Below are 22,166 nucleotides of genomic sequence, written 5' to 3'. Positions count from 1 at the left end.
CTGTATCCCGTGTTTATATGTTTCTGTAAAGCTGCTTTGAGACGATGTCCATTGTAAAAAGCGCTATACAAATTATATACATTGAATTGAATGTATATACATTGAATACGCTATACATTGAATTGAATTATTCTGTGTAAACATGTAATGCAGTGAACGTAAAAATACCTAGTGAATAACTACTTAAGTAACTTTCTACTTCTTATCCAAGTAGTAACAGTACTTTTAACTGAGTAAGGAGTTTAGCATATTTATTATTCTTTACTATCATGCAAGTAGTTCTGGCCTTAAAAAAATGAAGCTGTTAAATTTAAGGAAGACAAATTGTCTGCTACGACAAGTTAATCTGATGTCTATTAGTCAAGATGTGTGCTGTAAAATGGCAAACCTGTGCCTGGGGGCCTAATTATCCTGTACCTGCCATCAGTGTAATAGCAGGCAGTTAGATGTGACTGTTAAAAGTTCATTTTAAACAAGAAGCACTGGCCACATTACTTGTGCATTGAAGTGACGCTATCAATAAATTCCTCTGCTAATCATGGCAGCGTATTAATCTAGCTGGATGCAGACCAAAATGCACCTAGTGCTGTTTTTGACTTGAACACAAAAGCTAGTGGCAACCTTACACTCATCCCTCTGACTTTTCTGTCACTGTTGTTGGGTTGTCTAGGTTGCCTGGGGAAACAACATCGCTGATCATAACTCGATCCGACACACCTACACAGTTCTGTTCAGGAGGAAAATACAAGTTTGTGTCACGAATATTACACAAGCATGTGAAAGTGCAATTTAGCCGGGATCAGCCATAGAGCACGTAAAGCTATAAACAATGCGTTAATGTGATTCATTAGTTAAACTCTAGCCGAAACATCAAGAGTCAAGAAAAGACAAAAAGTAGTTTAAAAATATAGAAATGTTTTTTGTTTTTTATTAAACAGCTTACACATCAGGGTTTTATAATGTGTCATTTTTTTAAAATAATGTACAGTGGATTAAGTCCATGGCTGAGGTGGTGCTGTGTGTGGGCCATTAAAAAAAAAAAAAATCTTTTTGTGGGGACCAAATGTATACGTGACAGGTTTGCCATTGTGGAGATATTTAGCTGGTGCCAAAGGTTTCCTTTGGGTTACTGAGGTTAAGGTGGGGGTTGTGTGTACTGTAGGTGTAGGCATAGCATTGTTTAGCTTCAATAACACGTATGTCACTGGAAAACCCCACAAAGAGAATTACAAATGTGCATATGTGTGTGTGTGTGTGGGCGGGGGGGGGGTTGACCCTGGTGTCTCAGGCTTGTAGCATCTGTCCAGTAAGAACTGGGTTTCTGTCTCTCACAAGAGATTCTGTGATTTCTGATAGTCTTGCTACAGACCTCTCCCAGAGCTCAGGGACCTGAAGGAAAATACACACACACACACACACTTATTACAAAAGGTTACACAGGTGTCATAACTAACAGCCCTTCAGCAAAGAATAAATGGGGTGTAAACAGAGAGTTCCGTTCAGGACAAGAAAGTCACGAATATAAAAGACACAAAAACCCAGCAACAAAACAGAAAAACTGCATGGATAACCAAAGAGTCCTGCACAAAGCCTGAATGAGTCAGTGGACCCACCCCATTACTGTAAGAAAGCAGTTAAAATGATGGGGAATGTACTTTATTACATAATCTGGGCAGGTTCATTACTGTAACACACATGTTTAATATTTAGTTTAACCAGTGCCTTCATCTAGAAGATGTCCGATGCGATAGCTCCTCGGAATTCTTAACAATTTACAGCCCGTGATATTAGGCAGCAAAGAAAAACCACACATCAAAGACACCAAAAGAGCTTTTATTCTTTAAGTCAGTCAAGCTCTTGAAAATGCTTATCCTCCTCTGATGGTCTCTTAGTGTTTGCGTTTATCTTTTGTCTTAGTCTTATTTCATGTGACGTGTGTTTTTAATGAGCGCTCCTTTGCCTTTACTTGCTCTGCCCCAGCTGCTAATTGGCATGCAACAACTAATGTCAATCCCGCTCCTAATTTGTCACCTGAATTGCTTTACTGTGTGGAAATGAAATCAAAACGAAAATGCAGAAATCAAATGGAACTTCCATTTGGATACAATATTGGGTTTTCCACATAATATACTTTCTCTATTCGGTTGAACTCAAAGGGAAAGTCACTTTCACTCAGGAATAAACTAGATCACCCTGCCGTAGTTTATTTTTAATGAATTCCAATTGTGTGACGTCTCATGTGTCTCAAGCTGGAAATCCCACTTCTGACACTAATGTTTCGATTTCAAAGAACGCCGAAGCATTGATTCCAAACAGCACGCAGTAACTCTAATGTTTGCATATAGCAAATAGCTCCATTTCTGACATGATTTACACATTTAACGCATAACATATTGTTTGCCAACCGTATTGCCAATCTGCTATGGCAGGGGCCTAAAATTTTATCCATAGATCAGGGTTGGATTAATCATAAATGTATTAACTATTCCACCGGACAAGTGAAGGCTCTAATGTGCTGCCGTCTCATGTTTTGGTTTCCCAGAATCCCGATTCACTAGCCTAACAACGGTAGCACAGGCAACTGCTTAAATTTAAGAGTACACGGGAAGCCCAGCTCCCCTAAAATTTCATTAAAATGCACCAATGAAATGACTGGCAAAGTGTCTATATTATTCATTGATCTTGGTGGAATTCAATATTTTAGCAAATCAAATGATCAAATGTCGCACTGCAATATTGCATGGTGCAATCATTTAACTCAAACTATTTTAGACAGACACAGTGCTTACAAACACTCAGTGAAGCCTGTGCTTCAATTAGTGTCTGTTAGGTGTTTGTGTACTCACTGTTTAAATGGAACGAAAGATTAACGCTCATTGTACACGCAATTTTAAGTCCCACTAGCTAGTTACTTTCTTCTTTCACTTTCTTCTTTAGCTAGCAGCTTAGCTGCTTTTCGGCACAAAATGGCAGACACTGCTGATCTCAAAGCCTAAGTAACTGCTAAGTCTTTTGATGCTTATAAGGAGAGACTGAAAGTTAAAAAAGAGAGCGGTACAATGGCCATGATTCAAAATTCAGGGAGGAAAAAAGGTCCCTTTTAGCTGTCTTGTTACAGTAAAATTGATTGGCTGTGTTTATTATTAGTCTTAGATTTTGTGGATTGTCGACCATACAAGTCCCTGTGAATTACTGTAGAACTAATAATATGTTAGAATGAGCACATTAACCGCCAGTCGCACTGTAGCTAACGTAATGTAATAAAGCATGGCGAGCTAGTTAGCTATTTAAATGTATTACTGCAGCCTCAAACGAGTATTAAATCCCTGTGTGGGTGTTGACTCATTAGCTATAGTTATTATCCTTTTCTAATAAATAGTTTAAGGTAGCACATTATGTTTGAAGCCTTGGCAAAAATTCAGCAAGCAAAATTCTGCCTAGAATAATTTTTCTTAATATGCTTAACTGCAAGGTTTCTGCTTGTTGTGCTAGCTGGAGAGTTATACAACTTTATTGTATTTCCACACAAAAATTGTATTTCTGCCATTTTGTAAAAGTCATAATCATCCCTGCAGTCTAAACCGATTACCTCAATTCAATTCAGTTTTATTTGTATAGCGCTTTTAAGAATGGACATTAAGCAGCTTTACAGAAATAGATAAATTTCAGATCTAAATTTTAAATTGATAAATTTATCCCTAGCGAGCAAGCCAGAGGCAACAGTGGCAAGGAAAAACTCCCTGAGATGATATGAGGAAGAAACCTTGAGAGGAACCAGACTCGAAAGGGAACCCATCCTCATCTGGGTGACACCGGATAGTGTAATTATAAATAATTCCCTTCTATAACTGTGTGCTACATGATAAAACAAAAAGTGCGACTGTGTAATCAGGAAATTCGCCACAGTTTCAACATGAACTCATGAACTGTCCACCGATATTGTTAGTAAGAGCTAATGTGATGTGTGTAGTTCAGAAGGTAGTTCATACGATTCAGAATGAGTTACAGCATCAAGGTATGTCACACTACAGTGAAATTAATTTTGTTTAAACATAATAAATAACAACTTACTTGTTTTATCAAAAGCAAATAGTGAGTCTTTTTTCTCTCTCTCTCTGGTTATGAAATCTGAGAAGAAAAAACATTGTTGACCACTGGCCTACTCAGCCTACTTGTCTGTCAGCAACTATGAATAAAAAAGTGATAGCCCAGACATGTAATCTCCTTGTCCTGGACTGGGCTGCTGATTTTGTCCTCCCGGACAGATAGAAGCCACACTGAATCACTTGAAGATTAAGACTGATTGATTAAACAAAAGAAAACCTGCAGTCACACCATCCCTTTGCAAATAAGATAGGACACCATTTCATTGGGCTACTACTAGGGTCGTGACGGTGGTCATGACAACCGCAACACCGCAGTGATAGTTTGCCACTGCGGTGGTGTCACATCACACACCACATTAATGTTTGTGCCTGAGTAGACGCTATGACAAGTACAAAGTACAACATTTTGTATAATGTAATAATAATAATAATAATAATAATAATAATAGCTATATTCATTTGTATTTATTTTTGTTCATTAACCACCATGGTGGTAAAAATCTAGCTACTACCCATACATTGTCGTTTTGAAGTTGTTCAGTCACTCACAACCACATTTAGTTATGGGTTTTGATCTCTGTTGTCTCTAAAACAAACAATGGGAACTAAATGAGTAGCAAATGCACCTACAGCAGATTCTCTTCATGACCTAAAATCCATGCCTCATGACAGAGACTTTCCACAAGAGGGTCTGTTTGTGAGCTTGCAGATGATTCACTACTCACTTATTGATTAAAGTATTGCTTTCTCTAAACACATCAAATTATGATCTGAAATCATAAACCTAATCCCAGCATTTCTCATGCAATGCAACACTGTTTAAATTTTACTTTTGGCACTGATATAAAAATAATTGTCCAAAAGGTTTCCTGTTTTTCCTTACAAATGTAACAGTCACTATATTTTTACTTGTTTTTTTTAAAGCATTGGCTAAGAAGCCACCACATCTGTGTGCAGTCAACAGAAAATCTCAATACACTATAAGCCATCTTACCTCAAAACTCTTTACCCAGTCTCTATATCTGACAGCTATAACTGCTTGAAATTTTCAACTCAAGACATGTCCATGCATCAAACATGTATGGAGGGAAATCTGATTTACAGAACTGTTTTAATAGGGCACTGCAAATTTCTGTCATATTTGCATGGGCAATGCTTTCCGCCCACTCGCAACAGTTTTTCAGTCCTGTCTATAATGTTGCAAAAATTAACCGCAGCTAAACACAAAACTGTTCATGTGGTTGGTTTTGTTATTGGATTGGCATTAACACTGGCAAAATTAAAATAAAAAAAAAATGAAACTAAGTCAAGTCATGAAAGCCAGCAAAAGATCACCAAGGAGGATCAAAGATTCCACGCCTGCATAAGATCCTATATTGAACGGTTTCCACTGAGGAATATTGATGGTGGAATATGAATCATATATCATGAGAAAAGGTCAGAGTAAGTAAGAATTTCCTGGTTCCCATTCAAAGTTGGCTTTTTGAATGACTTTACCTTATTGCCTTAGTTTTCCAGTGAATATATTAAGGATGGGTTCAATGGTAGGCCCATGACAATTTATTAATTATATGTAAACAAAAAGTAATAGTTTGACCTTTAAAATGCCCGGTTCCTTTAACAATATTGCTGTAATTCTGCTGTAAACTAACCAAGCCATCACAGTAAAAAGTAAAATATAAAAATGCTCTTGAGAACAAGCCAGAACATCTTAAAGTAAAGTATTTCTGTCCTGCCAATATTTTATGTTTATCTGCCTCCAATTTAAAGGTGTACTTTTTCACAATGATCAAATGGTCTCATGTCATTCTGTTAAATAACAGAAATTGGATTTCTACACTGGTTCTCTCATAAAGCCTTACTACATTATAAAAGAAAACGCAAAGCCCACAGGAGTCAGAGAAACGTGCTAGTGGAGAAAAACACTCCAATCTGAAATGACCCAGCACTGAGAATTCAGTGCCCCATAAATCAGTCAGAGTTGGAAAAGAAGTGATGTGTGAAGCACCCAATACTCTCATGCTTCACTACGTTTCCACTGTGAATTGACAGCCGTCCAGAGGAAGCGGCAGAAACCCGGCTAATGAGCTCCACTCTGTCTATTGTTATGGCTCACCCTTAAAGAAAAGAGGGAATGCAATATGTACAATCTTAATTCCTCTTAAAATCTCCAACTAGCAGATGTAATAACTTGTCACTTGTAATGAGAGAACTTTCCACTGATACCTGGTGTCCTTTCCAGCTTTTTATAAAATGGATAAAACATTCACTGGTGCTCCATGCAGCACCAAGCTGGGGCACATGTCCTCTTATAGTGCAGGTTGATTCAGCTGGGAATTCAGACTCATAACTTTAGTAAGTGAACAGTACAAATTCCTGCAGGAAACAAGATTAAATCTAAATAATGCTTAATATCATTATATTAGCAAAACTTGATGGTGCACTGGTCAATATTTTCATTGCTCTAACATGTTTGGGGAACATGATCAAATCTAATTGTTGAAATAATATAATCAAAATAAATTTGTTGATTGGCTGTGTTCTTGCTTTGCACATTACAGAAATTACTCCATTTTTAAATAACTAAAACAAATAAGCATGCATAAGCCTGGGAGCTGCTTTATCAAGATGTTAGTAAAGAGGATAAATTTGGCCACCATAGGTTCTGGGAGGCAAAACTTTGTGTTTTTAAAAAAAATATTTAAAAAAAAGGCAGGGGGGGGGGGGGGGGTCTACATGTGAGATCTGCTAAAGTTAACTATGAATAATGTTCATTCATTCAGTCAGTCATTCATTCATCTATCTTCAGCAACTGCTTTATCGTGGATAGGGATGTTTAGTTAACACACCTATTCAATGTTGCATGGTGGTCTGGGGCAGTGCCCTTGGACTGGAAAGATAACATGGTGGTCACTATTTTTAAAAATGGGGACCAGAGGGTTTGTTCCAATTACAGGGGAATCACACTCTTCAACCTCTCAGGAAAAGTCTATGCCAGAATTATGGAGTGGAGACTCCATTCAGTAGCTGAACCTAGGATTCAGGAACAATGCAGGTTCTGCCAAGGGTGTGGAACATTGGACCTGCTGTTTACTTTTGCACAGCTTTGTGAGAGGTCAGGGGAGAATGCTAATCAAGTCTTTATGTGTCTGAGGCAATGGTTCTCTCCCCAAAAAGAGAAAGAAGCTCCCTTCAGGTGAAGGGTGTGACTTTGCCTCAGCCAGAGGAGTTGACGTATCATGGGAACTTATTTACAGGTGATGGAAAGAGAAAGAGATTGTGAGATTGACCAGTGGATCGGGTCAGTGGCAACAGAGTTACTGCTGTAGCAGGAGCTCAGTTTGCAGACAAAGCTCTCTGTTTGCCAGTCAATCTACATCCCCAAGCTCACCTATGGTCACGAGCTATGGGTAGTGACAAAAGAATCATGTCATTAATACAGGCATCAGAAAAGAGTTTCTTCCCCAAGGTTTAACGTTGAGGATTTTGACAATCAGGGAGGGCTTCAGAATAGAGCCACTTCTCTTCCAAATTGAAAGGAGTGAGTTGAGGTGGTTTGGGCAAATAAGGCAGTGGTCACTAACCCTCTTCCCTGGGATCTACCATCCTGCAGGTTGCATCTAAGACCAAAATCTAGCACACCTGTTTTAGTTGATCAAGAACTTTTTAAGGCAATGATTAGATGGGCATGATTATGGTTAGAGCTAAAGTCTTCAGGAAGGTAGATCTCCAAGAACAGGGTTGCTGACCACTGTTATAAGGATACCTCCCAATATGTCGAACAGTGTCAGGCATGTCCCCCTTGGCTGACAAAGACCCCCAGACCCCCCACTGGAGAAATCTCCCTTTTGGCTTAGAAATGTCTGGGGATCCCCAAGAGGAGCTGGAATCTGTAGATGGGGATAGAGAAGTCTGGACTGAACTTCTCAGCATGTTGGCTCCGCAGAAGAAAAATGAATGCACGTATGATTTAACTACAACTGAATGGAAAAGTTAATTTGCATGTATGTAAATACATGTAAATTTGGTCATATTAACACAGGAATACATAATATATTGCCTTTTCATCAATTTTATATTACTGTTACTTATATGATTGTGAAAGGGTTAGTGAAAGGACTGATTTTAGATTTGCCACTTGTTTGGTGGACTGTATGTATTTGATCCCTTTCCCAATGTCAGTCTTTTAAAATACATAACTATCAAGTTAAAATTCCAATTGATCTTGGACGTTACTCATGTTTAAAAGAAGGTATTAAGAAAGGCAGATTCTGTGAAAAACCAATCATTTCTGATGTCTTGCCTTCAAGTTCAGTTAGAAAAAAAAACAAAAAAAAAAAACATCACACTGGCATTGTTTCAATCAATAACCAAAATGCAGTGGCACACATTTGACAGGTTTTGTTTGAGAAAGGAAAATTCACTGAAGGAAAACGGATGGCCCTTATGACAGCCAGACCACACAGTGAGAAGCCATTGCCTAACTGTCCTTGGAAATTCCAGAGCTGCAATCAACCTTTCCATCAGCAGCAAGCGACCCACCGCTGTCTTGCACCAGTGCACGCTTTGAAAACGGAGCCTCAGCAATTAGGAACTTTACACTGACAATTTGCACCACTCCCTGTCCAGATTCATCGCCTTTGCTAACATCACCTTTAGGTAAAAAATGGGAAAGAAATATAATAGCAAGTGCAGACACCAGTTCTATGGATGAGAAAAAAGAGACTATACTTAATAAGTTGAGCAGTTGTTCTCTGATTCAAATGGCTAAATCACTCACGAATGGATAGCAAGTGTGTTTGAGTGATATCTCCAAACTACCACAAGAGGGCACCACCTCAAAAGAAGCATTAAAAACAATGGTTTACAGGAAATTGTTATGTAGATTACTATTTCACCATTTATGCATGTTGAAATCTTTTGTATGCTGGATTTGTAAACTCAATTCTCATTTCCAGACTTAACGTCTTGCAAAATTCCAGCATTACAAAATAGAATCTGACCTTCACAGGAATCGGATCAATGTTAGTGAATGAAAATACTAGCGAACTGCAGCTCATGAAAAACATGTGCCAATTTGAATAAGCGAGAGCAATGTTTGGATGTCGTTCCATTCCAGAAGAAATAAAGTCACGACTGCTGACATTGCCCTTTACCGTAACCTTAATGTTTGTGATTGAAATTAAGTAATACCTAGTACAATACAAATTAATTTGCCCAGATTATTACAAATGTGCAAGCATGACCATTCAGATCAGTCAGAAGTAAACAACTGAGAACAGATGGATTCTAAAATCATTTGCAAGTGAAACTTTGCACAAACATCATCATAAAGCCATATACCGCTTCGTCCTTCTAAGCTATGTCATGAGAGCGAAAGCCCAACAACACAATAGACTTAAAAGCAGTCCTGTCTCTGCCTAAGCAGTATTGCGTTTCTTGCTCTGACAGTGCATTTCTTTTAGGGTATTATGATAGCTCTGGGTACAGACTGACCCCCCCTTTCCATCTCCAGCCTCCATTCAGTGGACAGTAGCTGGAGGGGAAGACCATGACAGAAATCTCCAGCTCATATACCATCAGCTCTAGAGATTTGATACGGGCCTAAATCCCAGTGTCATCCTCGGTGAAGTGTCCTCTCATGTCAAGATGGCTATTTTCATTATGGATGAGCTCAAATCAGACGTTAGCTGGGTCACGCAGGGTTGGAGCTCGTATTTGATGCGTTGGGGAATAGAACATGACAAAGAATCTTAAATCAAGTTGTTTTGTCAAACGTGGTTTTGATTGATTCCAGCCGCTAGGGACTCACTATATTTTTGTCATAAAACTGAAACTAGAGCCTTTTGCCACAGAACAAAAAAAAAAGCAGTGTTGTCATAGTGGTTTTGATTAATTTGACTTCATAAATTATCAACAAGTTTTTTTATAACACCTTCCAAGTTAGAATCCAGCCTCAGGTCAATGCTTAGGCAACATAAAGATTAAATAACTTGTCTCGCTATTCACTTTACTCGCTTTAATTTGCACCTATTTAATTTCCTCTGCACAAAACCTTTTTTTTTTTTTCCTGTGGAAAGGAAAATATGTGGACTTATGAGGACCCTGTCATGCCTAATCCCACTCACTTCATAGAGAGGGTGCCTGTTTTGTTTGACTGAGCATTTCTCCTTTTGAGTGCTTCTCCTCAATCTCGCCAGCATTTCTATTGAAACTCTGCATTGCACAATGTTGATTTAAGAGTAGCTCAGATAAACTCAGATTCAAGAAGAAGAAGAAAAAAAAGCGATAAAGCAAGTTTCCGCTTTGAGTTTGAAAAGAACGCAGTTATCTATAGAGTTTTCCCCGTCTAACTAAACACAATTCCACAAAGCTCTGTCTGTGCTGTCTGGGTCTATATCCTCTTCTTTCTTCTAAAGAGCACCTTAATCATAATCGGACACACACACAGCACCGGAGCAAAGAAAATACAGGAAGCTTTGGTTGCATTACGAGTGAATGCATTTCTATTTGAACAAGTGAGTGATTACTGTGTTTGTATGTGGCTTGGCGACAGACCCACCTGCAAACAATAATGACTACAATGCTCTCTTACATTCGCAGGTCTGAAGGAACAGAGGAAATGTGTGTTATGACATCCCCAAGCCCGCATAGAAACACAAAACTTCCGCAGCTCGGAATCTCAATGGACCACGGGCTATAAATATCACATTAGGGTTCAACAGGGTCACGTATATCATTTCCGTAAGTGACAAAACTTTTCAAGACGTGCCGAAAGACCGTCTTGTATGGTGTTGCAGGGAACAACAAAACAGGAGCTCCCACACCTCAGAAAAGTATACAGTTCATGTTTTTACATGGATGTCAAAACAAGCCTAGAACGCAGACTAAACAACTGCGATTAACAGACAACCAGAGGTCAGAGTGTACGAAAGAGGACGCCCAATGGGAACCAGTCTCTGTAAAGTGCGAGAGTCAAAACAGAGTAGAAATGATACACATGACCAATATAATACCTAATACAGGGTGAACTAACAGGTTAAGGGCGAATGATGCTAAGAGCCTGTTGAGTAATCTGCTGCAAGATTAGAAGCAGTACAGTAAGCTACAAGAATGTATAGAAACAGCAGTTTAAGTCCACTTGTGGCAAATGAAACTACTAGATGTATGGACTACATGAAACAAACAAACAAAAAATTCTAGATGAACACACACTAGGGCATGCTGTTATGGAAAAATAATCAACAGTGAGTTGCTTCGATGCAAAGTGGAGTTACTGTTACCACCCTGAAGTTGATTATTTTCCAATAACAGCATGTCTGTAAGTGTTTTATGCCAATTATATAATATAAATTACAATTTTAAATTAATTAAGGAACCACACGTCAATAATTTTATTAATTTAGAGTTGAATAATAATGTTGTGGATTAAGAAAATTAACAAATCATGTTCATTCCTGTTATAACTTACATTACAGCAGCTATAAACTTTTGTCCCCTCACCAGCCTAATATTTTTTCCTCTTTCTTGAAGTTAAAAAGGCAAAATAAATAAATAAATAAATGCAGCTTGTCAAACTATTAACACTTTGCTTTTACAGCTTTACCTGTGACTGTTTCAACATGCTGACACTGGAGACTCCTTCCAAAAAAAACTCCTTCCTTGTTGTTTTTTTTTTTTAATCTATCCATCCATTACACAAGTCTCTGTGTAAGTTGTGACTATAGAACTACTGTCTGAGCTGAGCTGAATTAGGCATTTACATATCCTCATTTGTCCTTACATATACTCATACTCAAACTCACTTGGCTTACAGTTGTAACCAAAGCTATTTAAAATAGGATTTAAATTAAAACAGTATATACTCAAGTAATTGAGGGTTAAGAGCCCTGCTCAAGAACCAGCAGTTGCAGTTTGGTCATGTTGGGATTTAATCTCAACCCAAAGATTTAACCGCTGAGCCATCAATGCTCACTAACTCCTAAGACACATTTGGAAAGACTTTTTCAGAAAGTGTTAATTCATTTTCTATAGCAGCACAGTTGTGATAATAGTGCTGGCTGTAATTCAAATCACAGGATTATATATATGCTATATGAAGGTTCCAATATGTTATCTTTACTGTATTAATGGCTAATTCACAGAGACTTATAAAGCTAAAAAGGTTCATAAGATGCAGATTTTTCAATACATCCATTTTTCATACCACTTACACTACATAGGATTGTGGGAGAGCCTGTAGTCTATCTCAGGGAACTCGGGGCACAAGGCAGGGGACACCCTGGATGGGGTGCCAACTCATTGCAGGGCACAATCACACACATTCAAACACTATAGACAATTTCGGAAATACCAATCAGCAAACAGTGCATGTCTTGGGACTGGGGGAGGAAACTGGAGCACCCGGAGGAAACCCCCGAAGCACGGGGAGAACATGCAAGCTCCGCGCACACAAGGCAGAGGCAGGAGTCAAAACCCCAACCACTAACCACTAATCCAGCCCAACTTTGGGGTAGTAATGCTGCTTCATCTGTAATGTCCCAATCTGACTCAAGAAATCTCCCTGCTCTTTCCTGACATTTTGTCAGTTGTGTGTCAGTGTCGAGTGAAAGCAAAACCCTTTCTGAAGATCCAAAAGCACATCTTGCATTAAAATGCTGAACCTCTTAATTCATTTCTGACAAAGAAATGGACACGCAAAGCATCAGACTGGGTGGTCGCCACAAATTTAAACCAAGTGTTCCCTGAGTGTAGGCTTATGGATCAAACACATCGCAATCAGTTCTTTTACCGATTTACTGTTTACAAACCAATTCGGAAGACCTGGTAAGGACCTGTCTTCCATAATAACATACCGTTTGTTTGTCAGAATATTGTCTCACATTGAGTCTCAGCACAAGTATTCGTGAAAGTTGCTTGATGAGCATCAATGGTTTTTGTGTAATCTGTCAAATCAAAGCTGGGTAAACAGCAGCTCAGTGAGTAACATTTTTCCCCGCAGACTCACATTTGCACATGCCAGTGCACATCTGGTGCTCTGCAGGCATAAAAAAGATCACGCGTGATATGCAGCACGAGTTGCCATGGATTTCTGTGACCTCCTGTGGCTTTTTTCCTTTAACACCAGGTTAACACATCAGGGAACGGGAGGCCGATTCTGAGACTGTCAGCATGGATACATCAGCCTCAAACAGGGAAAACAAGGAGGTTTATCTAGCTTTTCCAACTGATGGAAAACAAATGTGCAACAAGGAGGCCCAAATACAAAAGCAGCAATATTTTTGGGAATAGAGGATGGCCATTGGGATATAAACCAAATACCAGAGAAATCTGAAAATTAGAGGCAATGCTTCATCTGAAGCTATAAACAGAACACCACAAATTAGCATGTTGTATCCTTTTGTTAGTTTTTAAACGAGCCATTCTTTATAGTTTAAGATAATTTAACTTGTTGCACAACATTTTTTTTTCCTTTTGCTGTACTTTTTTTGCTGTACTTATTTAAACCCAAAGCTCATTGGTGGGTCTAGAATAGTAAACACTACTATTCATTTACTATTTATTTCACTGTAACTACTGAATAATATTTGATTACATTAATAACTAAATATTGGGGCTTTCAAAAAATATGTTGGAAAGCTTTTGAGTATTAAGAGTTTTTTTAAACCGCTTACCCGTCATTCTTGGGCAAAAACATAAACTCAGCTTTATGCTTGGACTGTATTCTCCCTCATTTGTAAGTCACTTTACAAAGAAACTTGTTTGACATATAATGCAATGTAAATTTATACATGCAAAAAATATTTCTCTTTATATACAGATGGGTGAGGGAAAAAAAAAAAAAAAAAGTGTCTTAGTGAAGTGTCGGCCCACTATGAGCCACCAGAACAGCTTCTGGAACTGTACTGGAGGGATGAACACCGTTCTTTCCAAAAGTTATTCTCTCAGATGGTGTTTTGATGATAGGGATGCAGAGCGCTGTCTAGCAGGTGTCTCCAAAATCTTCCATTAATTTTTAATGCGGTTAAAAATTAGTGACTGTGACTGAAGGCCATAGCATATCATTCTAGTGACTGAAGGCCATAGCATCTAGTGACTGAAGGCCATAGCATATCATTTACATTGTTTTCATCCTCATCAAAATACTCAGTGACCCTCATGCAGTTACAGTGCTGTTTAATAGGAGAAAATCTTCACCAATCACACATTAGGGATAATGGTCAAGTTTCGATCTCATCTCCTAAACACAAAAGAGCAAGAGCTTCTTTTCACTCTCCAATTTTCCAGTGATGTTAAATGTCATATTAATTTGAAATCCAACCCTGAAGTAGTGGAAACAACAAACATTGGACTCAAGGACTCATTGGACTCTGTGCAGCTGCATCACATAGCTGCACTGCATTCTGGAAATGCAATGCAGCTATGCGATGCAGCTGTACCGAGTTACGGTGGAGACTCGGCTTGACTAGTTTGCGATCTAAGAGTTGACGGGTGAAATAGTAATTAAGGAAGTCTTAGCATGAAAGTTGAAGCATATATATGCACATGTATGTATGTATGTATGTATACGGTGCATGTATGTATACAGTATATACAGTACAGACAGTGTAAGCAAACCCTGTGAGAATACACTGGCAAACACAAAATACATCACATTCCTGAGAAAAGACCCCACTTTCCAAGTGTCCCATTTCACAACCTGCCATTTACTGGTAGATCAGAAACCCTAAAAGAATGGCTCTTTAGAGCCCCCCCTTATTCACTTTTTTCTCTTTTTTTAAGGAGTGGTAGATAATCTCCTCTCAGGTTTAGGATTCCTTCGCCGTGCTCTTTGAGGAGAAGGAAGCAGAGGGAGAGTAAACACCAGGGCTCTCACTGAGGAGATTAGCGTGCCCATGTATCATCGTGACAACCCTTTTCAGTGAGTGAAGAGTCACCAGGACCCTGAGCTATAAGGATCTGGTGACGTTTCCTGTCACCACTGGAATCATTGATCAGGTCAAAAAATCATCAAATTCACTGATCAGGTGGTGTGAAGTCATAGCACTGGATGTGCTTTAGATGTGCATTTGTTGGCAGTTACTTTTCCTATAGCCTTCATGAAGAGCTGTGGCTTGAGGTCTGTAGATTTGAATGATTTTAAATACATTCACTGTCATGCCATGGGTAAATGATTGAAGAATGGGGGAAAAAATGGCAAAAAAAATTAATTCAAGCACTTGAAGGTTAACAGTACTCAACCTTCAAGCTCAGAACCTTAAAAACCAAGTGTAGGTATGAATTTCTAAAAATATACAGGAATCGAACCTATGACACAGAAGTTGCTAGCAAGCTGAGCTACAAGCAGGATTTGTCTTGAAATTCAAGCACTTTTATGGTAGAAAAATCAGCCATTTTCCAATATAACTTAGATAAATATTTAAGCTTAATAGACATCCAATAAATGGGAGAGTTTAAAGAGCGGAAAAAAGCAGCTAATTTACCTTATTCTATTTTGATACCCAGAAGTGATATAACACATTTGTAAGCTATTTTCCAATGTGCTTCTGGAAAGTGTTTTCAGCCCCTGCGCTAACCATGGCTGGTACTTTTCTTTTCTACTTTGTTTTGGGACAGTTTAAGTTAAACTGCCAGCCAGCAGTAATAGTGCAATTTTAGCGAGCAGGTAATTGTTCGATACTTATATAAAAGACATATGACGACATGCTTTATACCCAGTGCTAAGACACTATAAAATAGTTAAATGTTAAATGCACAACATAACAACTTAAATCATCAATAAATTACCACACATAGAATTTTAATGATGTAAGAATATAAAAATACTAAATTACTTTGTTCTTCACCAAATGTCACCGAGTCCAATTATAAAGTCAACAGAGTGATGAGCTAGTTGTTTATTAAAAACACATTTCAAAGCGTTTTTACTTGCAGCAGACTTTCCAGCATCTGTATGAACCTTGCTGAGAACACAATGTTGCTGAAACATGGGAATAATGAAATACGTCAGCATCTACAAGATACAGCAAACACATCTCTCCCGAGAAACAAACTGGGCATGATGCAAGTTTTGAATTCCCAATAAGACAAGGACGCAAGAAAACAAAGAGCAAGATGTTTTTAACAAGACTCTTAAAAAATGTATTTACGAAAAGCAATCCTCATCAAATGCATGTATATGGAAAACAGCATGACATCTAGAGGACTGGACAGCTTCCTGTGTAAACATTTGGCTTGGTGGGAAAAACACTGTGGATTGTCTTTTAACAGTTCTCATGACAGATTATTCAACTGTTTTGCTTCCTGTCGTGTTATATTCTCCGTCCTTCTCATGATCACTTCAGAGCATAGTTTATAAGACGCAGACACCAGTTCGCAAATAAAGGTGGCACAAAAAATACAAACAGAATAAAGAGGCACGAAACTATCATTGCGAAGCATCTGGGAAGAATCACGTTAATTATTACAGGGCCTTCATGAAGGATTTACACCCTTCCACTATTGCATGCGATGATGTGCGCACGATGTGTTCAATCACGTCGAGCACACATCATTTCTGTCCACTCCCTTTTTTAACCTTTTCCAAAATGCAGCTGGAAGAGGGAAAACGGTGATAGCGCTCCATAGGACATGAACTCTGGACTGAGGAATGCTCAGAAGTGAAAGGACATTTCAAGCCTCCCAATGACAAATGTAGGGTGGAGCGTTTTTTTAATTACACTCCACCTTGACGTCACATGCAGCGAGTGCTCCATCTTCCACAGTCTCACATCCTGGCCAGCTCAGGCTCTGTCTAAAGACACCTAACTAATCATGAACAGCTCCCAACTGCTCTCATAGTCAGGGTGATGTGATACGGACTTTCCCATGCAGAACAGCATGGTCAGTTCAAGTCCAACAAACATCCTGATTATATTATAGCTCATGTTTTAGCTGATTTAATATATAGGGCATATAACATGACAGAGAATCTTGTTATAAGAAAATAATCAACTGTGGGACTGGTGTGATGCAGCCTGACATGAAGCAGAGTTACAGTTATCAGCCTAAAGCTGATTATTTTCTGATTATTAAAAAAAACCAACGTCATATTCCCTCACCAGCCTCTCTTTTTCCCGTCTCTCTCGAAGTTAATAATGCAAAAATGCAGCTTGTCACGTTATCGAGAAACTGTAAAGCGCTAAGACTTTCCCATGTCTGAAAACAAAGTTACAGCTTTACCTCTGAGTGTTACACAGCACAGATACTGGAGACTACTTCAAAAATGCTACATAAATATCTCCAGGAAACTTCAGCACATCAACAAACAGACACGTATTTAATATGTTTTTGTGGAGCGTCCACTGTACAAGTGCCTGTGTATGTAGTTATTACAGAGACTATAACATATTAGAAAGAGTGCATTAATATAAACCTGTGATTTGCCTTTCATAAGTAAGTAAGTACATTATATTTATAAAGCACATTTAACACAGCGAAGCTGACCAAAGTGCTGAACAGAGTAAAGAAAAGTAAAATAGAAAACAGAATAAAACCAAATTAAGACAGACAATAGACAATAGTAAAAAAAAAAAAAAAAAAAAATTATTAAAACGCCTGAGAGAAGAGATATGTTTTCAGCCTCTTCTTAAAATTGATAGTTGAAGGTGCGAGGCGGATGGCCAGTGGCAATTGATTCCATAAACGAGGGGCAGCGACCGAAAAAGCTCTATCCTCCTTAGTTTTTAACCGGGATTGAGGGACATACAGAAGAAACCTATCAGAAGATCTTAGAAATCTGTTAGATGAAGATAAGAAGATCTCTGAGATAAGAAGGAGCTTGATCATTAAGAGTTTTAAAAATAAACAGAATCTTAAACTGAATCCTAAAATGGTCCGGGAGCCAATGGAACGATGCTAAAATTGGGGTGACAAGAACAAATTCCTTTGCCCTGGTCAACAGCCTTGCAGTTGCATTCTGAACCATCTGGAGATGAGCAAGAGATGACTGAGGAAGACCCAAGTACAATGAATTACATCCGGCATGATCATCCGGCACCAACACCTTTTGACCAATCAGACTCGAGAATTCAACAGCACTGGTGTACAAGTTAATATAAAGAACATGATTCATGTTTAAAATCTAGGAACTTACAGTCACCTCCAAAAGTATTGAAACGTCAAAAAGGGGGGGGGAGTAGAAGGTTTTAGACTGGCCAAGTATATCACCAGACCTTAACCCAATTGAGCATGTATTACACCTCCTGAAGAGGAGGCTGAAGGGAGAAACCCCCCAAAACAAACAACAACTGAAAGAAGCCGCGGTACAAGCATAGAAAAGCATCGCAAAAGAAGAAGTTTGGTAACGTCAGTCGGTGATCGGCTTGATGCATTTACTGCAAGAGATATGTAATCAAATATCAAGTGTTATTTACTATAAGACTATCTGTGCCGATATTTATGCTCATATAAAAACTGTTCGGTCTGTCACCAAAGGTGTCATTGTTGTAAGTTTTTTAACACATCGAGATATAAACGAAAGCTGAAATTCAGATCTATTGTCTCATATTTATCTTCTGATCTCAAGCCCAAATGCCTTCAGTGTATACAAAAATATACCTTGCTGTTCCAATACTTTCAGAGGAGACTGAATAACCTGAACATGTTTATATGAAATAACATGTAATTCATAAAATCCGGCTTACCTTAGAGTAAATAATTCGCACACTGTAGAGTAAAATATTCCCCTGCTTGACCTTCATGGAGAGATCCATGATGGCCGTCAGCTCATCAGTCGTTTGGATATCCGATGCCTCATCTGACATACGTAAATGAACCTACAGACATGGAGAAGAGGAACTGTTAAAAGCAGGGTTTACGATACCACACATATTTACTTTTCTAAATAACAAACACCAAAAACCAACGTTATTTAAACAGACTCAGTATCTGGTGATTGAACAATGCAGGATGAAGAACAACCATGTGTTAATGTGCATTCCCACCAACGCAGAACACAAATAAGTGGTTGCAGTGTCTAGACTATAATCCATCTTCCAAGAGAAGGCATTTCAGCATGTATAACAGTATCCTCCTCCTATTCAGAAAGCCGGGTGCTCATGTAAACAGTAGAACCACTTCAAAGACAGCAATTAAAATTCTCGGTAAATTTTCCACTGCACCCAATCGCTAACTAAAAAGTATGCCGTTGACACAGGACTTGGGATTCTGTGACTAAACCTCTGCTGTATTTTCCATGGGCTCGCTTCATTGTTTGCTGTGTCTTTTAAAAATCTGGATGCTCGTCTCAAAATGTCAGATTTTATAGGAGACTAGAACTCATCTGTACTCAATCTTATAAGCTATGACTAACAGAGAAACCCCAAATGACACTACAATCAAAAAAATGACTGTTTACTACAGTGGCTTCTTACCACTACCATGAAACTGATTAACCATTTCACATGCATGCCCTTTGGCTTTGCAAAGAAAACGTATGCTTATCAGGTCCTAACAACAATCTCTATGCTATAATCCACAAACAATGTTGGACCACCACTGTGACTAAAGCTATTTATATTCTAGTTGGATCACAGATGAAGTAGGATTTCAATTCAAATCAAATATAGAGAAAAGGGGGATCTTCCAAAGTAACAATACGGGTACAGTGGTCTGAGAACGTCAGGTATTTATTTCAATTCAAGTGGCCAGTCACATTGCCAACAGTCACATATTTGAAATGAAACGCACTGAAAAGTGATGACAAGCAGGTGCCATATGCTCGCAAACAGACTGACGAGTTGTAATGAGAACACACACACGCACAAACACAAACACACACTTACATTCTCTAAACCTTAGATCCACTGACATTGTGCCCCACAGTCACATTCAAATGGTTGGGTGTTTTTAAGACACGTTTCAGAGGCCTTTCACAAATCACAGTGGGGATTTAATTACGTTTCGATGAGATGACATTTCCAAAGATTAAGACAGATTTGTTTTGAAGTATACGTGCTGGAAAAGAACAGGCTGCAAACTGGCCAGGGTTTTTTTTTTTTTTCCAGCTCCTGTTGCTGCCATCTGGCTACAAAGGTGACAAAAAGCTTGAGCAGAAGTTATAGTGACCTTCTGTTTACGTACATCGCGGATTAGCAGTTCTGCACAATTTGGAACTTGACTATGTGGAACCTGATTTTAAGCTTTCAGATTTCAATTAATGCGGTTAAGACTTAATTTAATGCAATAAGACATCATACATTTTGTGCATAGTAATATGGAGTCAAAGTACTCAAATGTAAGATTAAGGATACTGAATCACAACATCACAGAACTGCATGCACTTTTAATCAAATGTATTCAAAATTACAACAAACCTTCAGCGTCTGTTAAACAGTCATTGATGTGTATAGATACTCACCCATACAATAACAACCGGATACAAAAGGGCATGCTTTGACTCCTCAAAAAACTTCACCATCTCCTCGGTTTCAGATAAACTTGCACCACTGGTCTGCAAAAAAAGTAATGTATTGTATTAAGCCCCATTATGATTCATTTACGTAACAGCGGGATTAGTTTCTGTATATCTAAACTACAATGCACGTTTCTGCCAAACAATATTAAGTGCAATATTTCAGTACAGATATCTGGATGAAGTTCCTGGTCTTCAGCAGCAGTTCATTATTTTCCTTTGTGCATGGGATAACATCCACTGCCTGCAAAACACAAAAGGATCAGCATTCAGTTACAATGATTACAGTTTAACAATTCCTCTGTTACTTACTGAGAATTATAATGATTAACCCTAACCTGGACACGCACACACTTAACCTGAAGACATTTCTTACACTTTATGTCAACAGAAACACACAGAGATAAAATAATAACTCTATAATAGGCTGTGATTGGTACAAACTCAACAGTGACAGAAGAAAATAAATTATAGATATGAAATGGTTATGAGAAACACATGTGGGCACGTAAACCCTTTTGAAATATAACTAATTTAAGTGTGACACAGAAACGCATTTCAATCTTCCCTGTAGACTTCTGAGATTAAATGTGCTGACTTGATTTAAACCATGTTAGACATGAAATCCTCCTTAATTACGGATTGGCCACGGGCTGTTACACCGCAGCACTTACACCACAAAAATGAGATGATGCAATATTCATAGTTGTACAATTTAAAAGTATTGAAAATAATTATAAGGTCTTATAAGGATTGGTTTCTGACTGATGTTCAATCAGATATATAAATGATTTGATTTCATTTCGATAGCATGTTAGGGCAAATATCTGTTAGCTAAATTGGACAATAAATTGTTTAAAGGAATATGCCGTGGTTTTTATATCGCTTAATCGCTACCATCTACCACATCTGTACCATATAACAGATGACCAATGACATATTATTTTGACATATTATACTGTTTTTGGAAAAGAAAAGAAGCCCCACTTACAGAGAAACTCACGTATAATAAGTCTAAGAGCAGTTGTTAACATTTAAATAATGCAACTATATGATGTTCATCGAAAAAGCAAATAAACATTTAATGGAACTATAAATGGTTAAATAGTAAGAAGTGCCATTCATTAATAATAATAATACAAAAATTGTCATCATTGGCAAATTGTTTGATACAAGAGAAATAAAACACTTCTGAATATCATCTTCTGTGTGCTAACAGTGAAGCCGCTTTGCAACAACCCCGTTGTTGTTTATTCTCCTACACCTGCATGTCCGGTCATGTTTTATTCCTTACATAGTTTGCTAATATGATATTATGACCTCAACTCTTTCCTCATTACACCACCTGCCCTTGGAGAACCGGATCACATCGCGTACTAGAGAAACACTATCACTTAACGTGGATTAAAATCACGGCTGGCTTTGAGAGAAATTCACTTCCTCTTCCACCATTTCCTCCTTTTATCTGTTTGGAGTCCTGAGGACCACATCAACGATCATGGCCACACAGAGGACACGAAACTCCAAACCACTACCTGAGGAGCATCCCGGTTCTGCTGCCAATCTGTTATTAGACACCAAGATCTGTGCAGTATGCGATATCATCA

The 22,166-nt window shown here is 38.3% G+C and overlaps 1 protein-coding gene across 2 annotated transcripts in view; it reads right to left on the bottom strand.

The window, feature by feature from the left end:
• Positions 1-401: 401 nt before the first annotated feature.
• crppa (CDP-L-ribitol pyrophosphorylase A) overlaps positions 402-22,166 on the bottom strand; it is a 35,990-nt gene continuing 14,225 nt past the window's right edge. The window contains exons 7-10 of one of the 2 annotated variants that reach the window (XM_053647019.1): positions 20,729-20,803; positions 20,506-20,598; positions 18,791-18,922; positions 402-1,389 (exon numbers count right to left, since the gene is read on the bottom strand). In XM_053647019.1, coding sequence (XP_053502994.1) covers positions 1,285-1,389; positions 18,791-18,922; positions 20,506-20,598; positions 20,729-20,803 — 405 coding nt within the window. In that variant the 3' untranslated portion in view covers positions 402-1,284. Of the gene's footprint in view, positions 1,390-4,069; positions 4,129-18,790; positions 18,923-20,505; positions 20,599-20,728; positions 20,804-22,166 lie in introns of those variants that run through there. The other variant, XM_053647020.1, reaches the window with a different exon arrangement.

This window comes from Ictalurus furcatus, chromosome 17, assembly GCF_023375685.1.
Source record: "Ictalurus furcatus strain D&B chromosome 17, Billie_1.0, whole genome shotgun sequence".
NCBI classification, from domain to species: domain Eukaryota; kingdom Metazoa; phylum Chordata; class Actinopteri; order Siluriformes; family Ictaluridae; genus Ictalurus; species Ictalurus furcatus.
The sequence above is the reverse complement of the archived record's forward strand: the minus strand, read 5'-3'. Positions and strand labels throughout refer to the sequence as shown.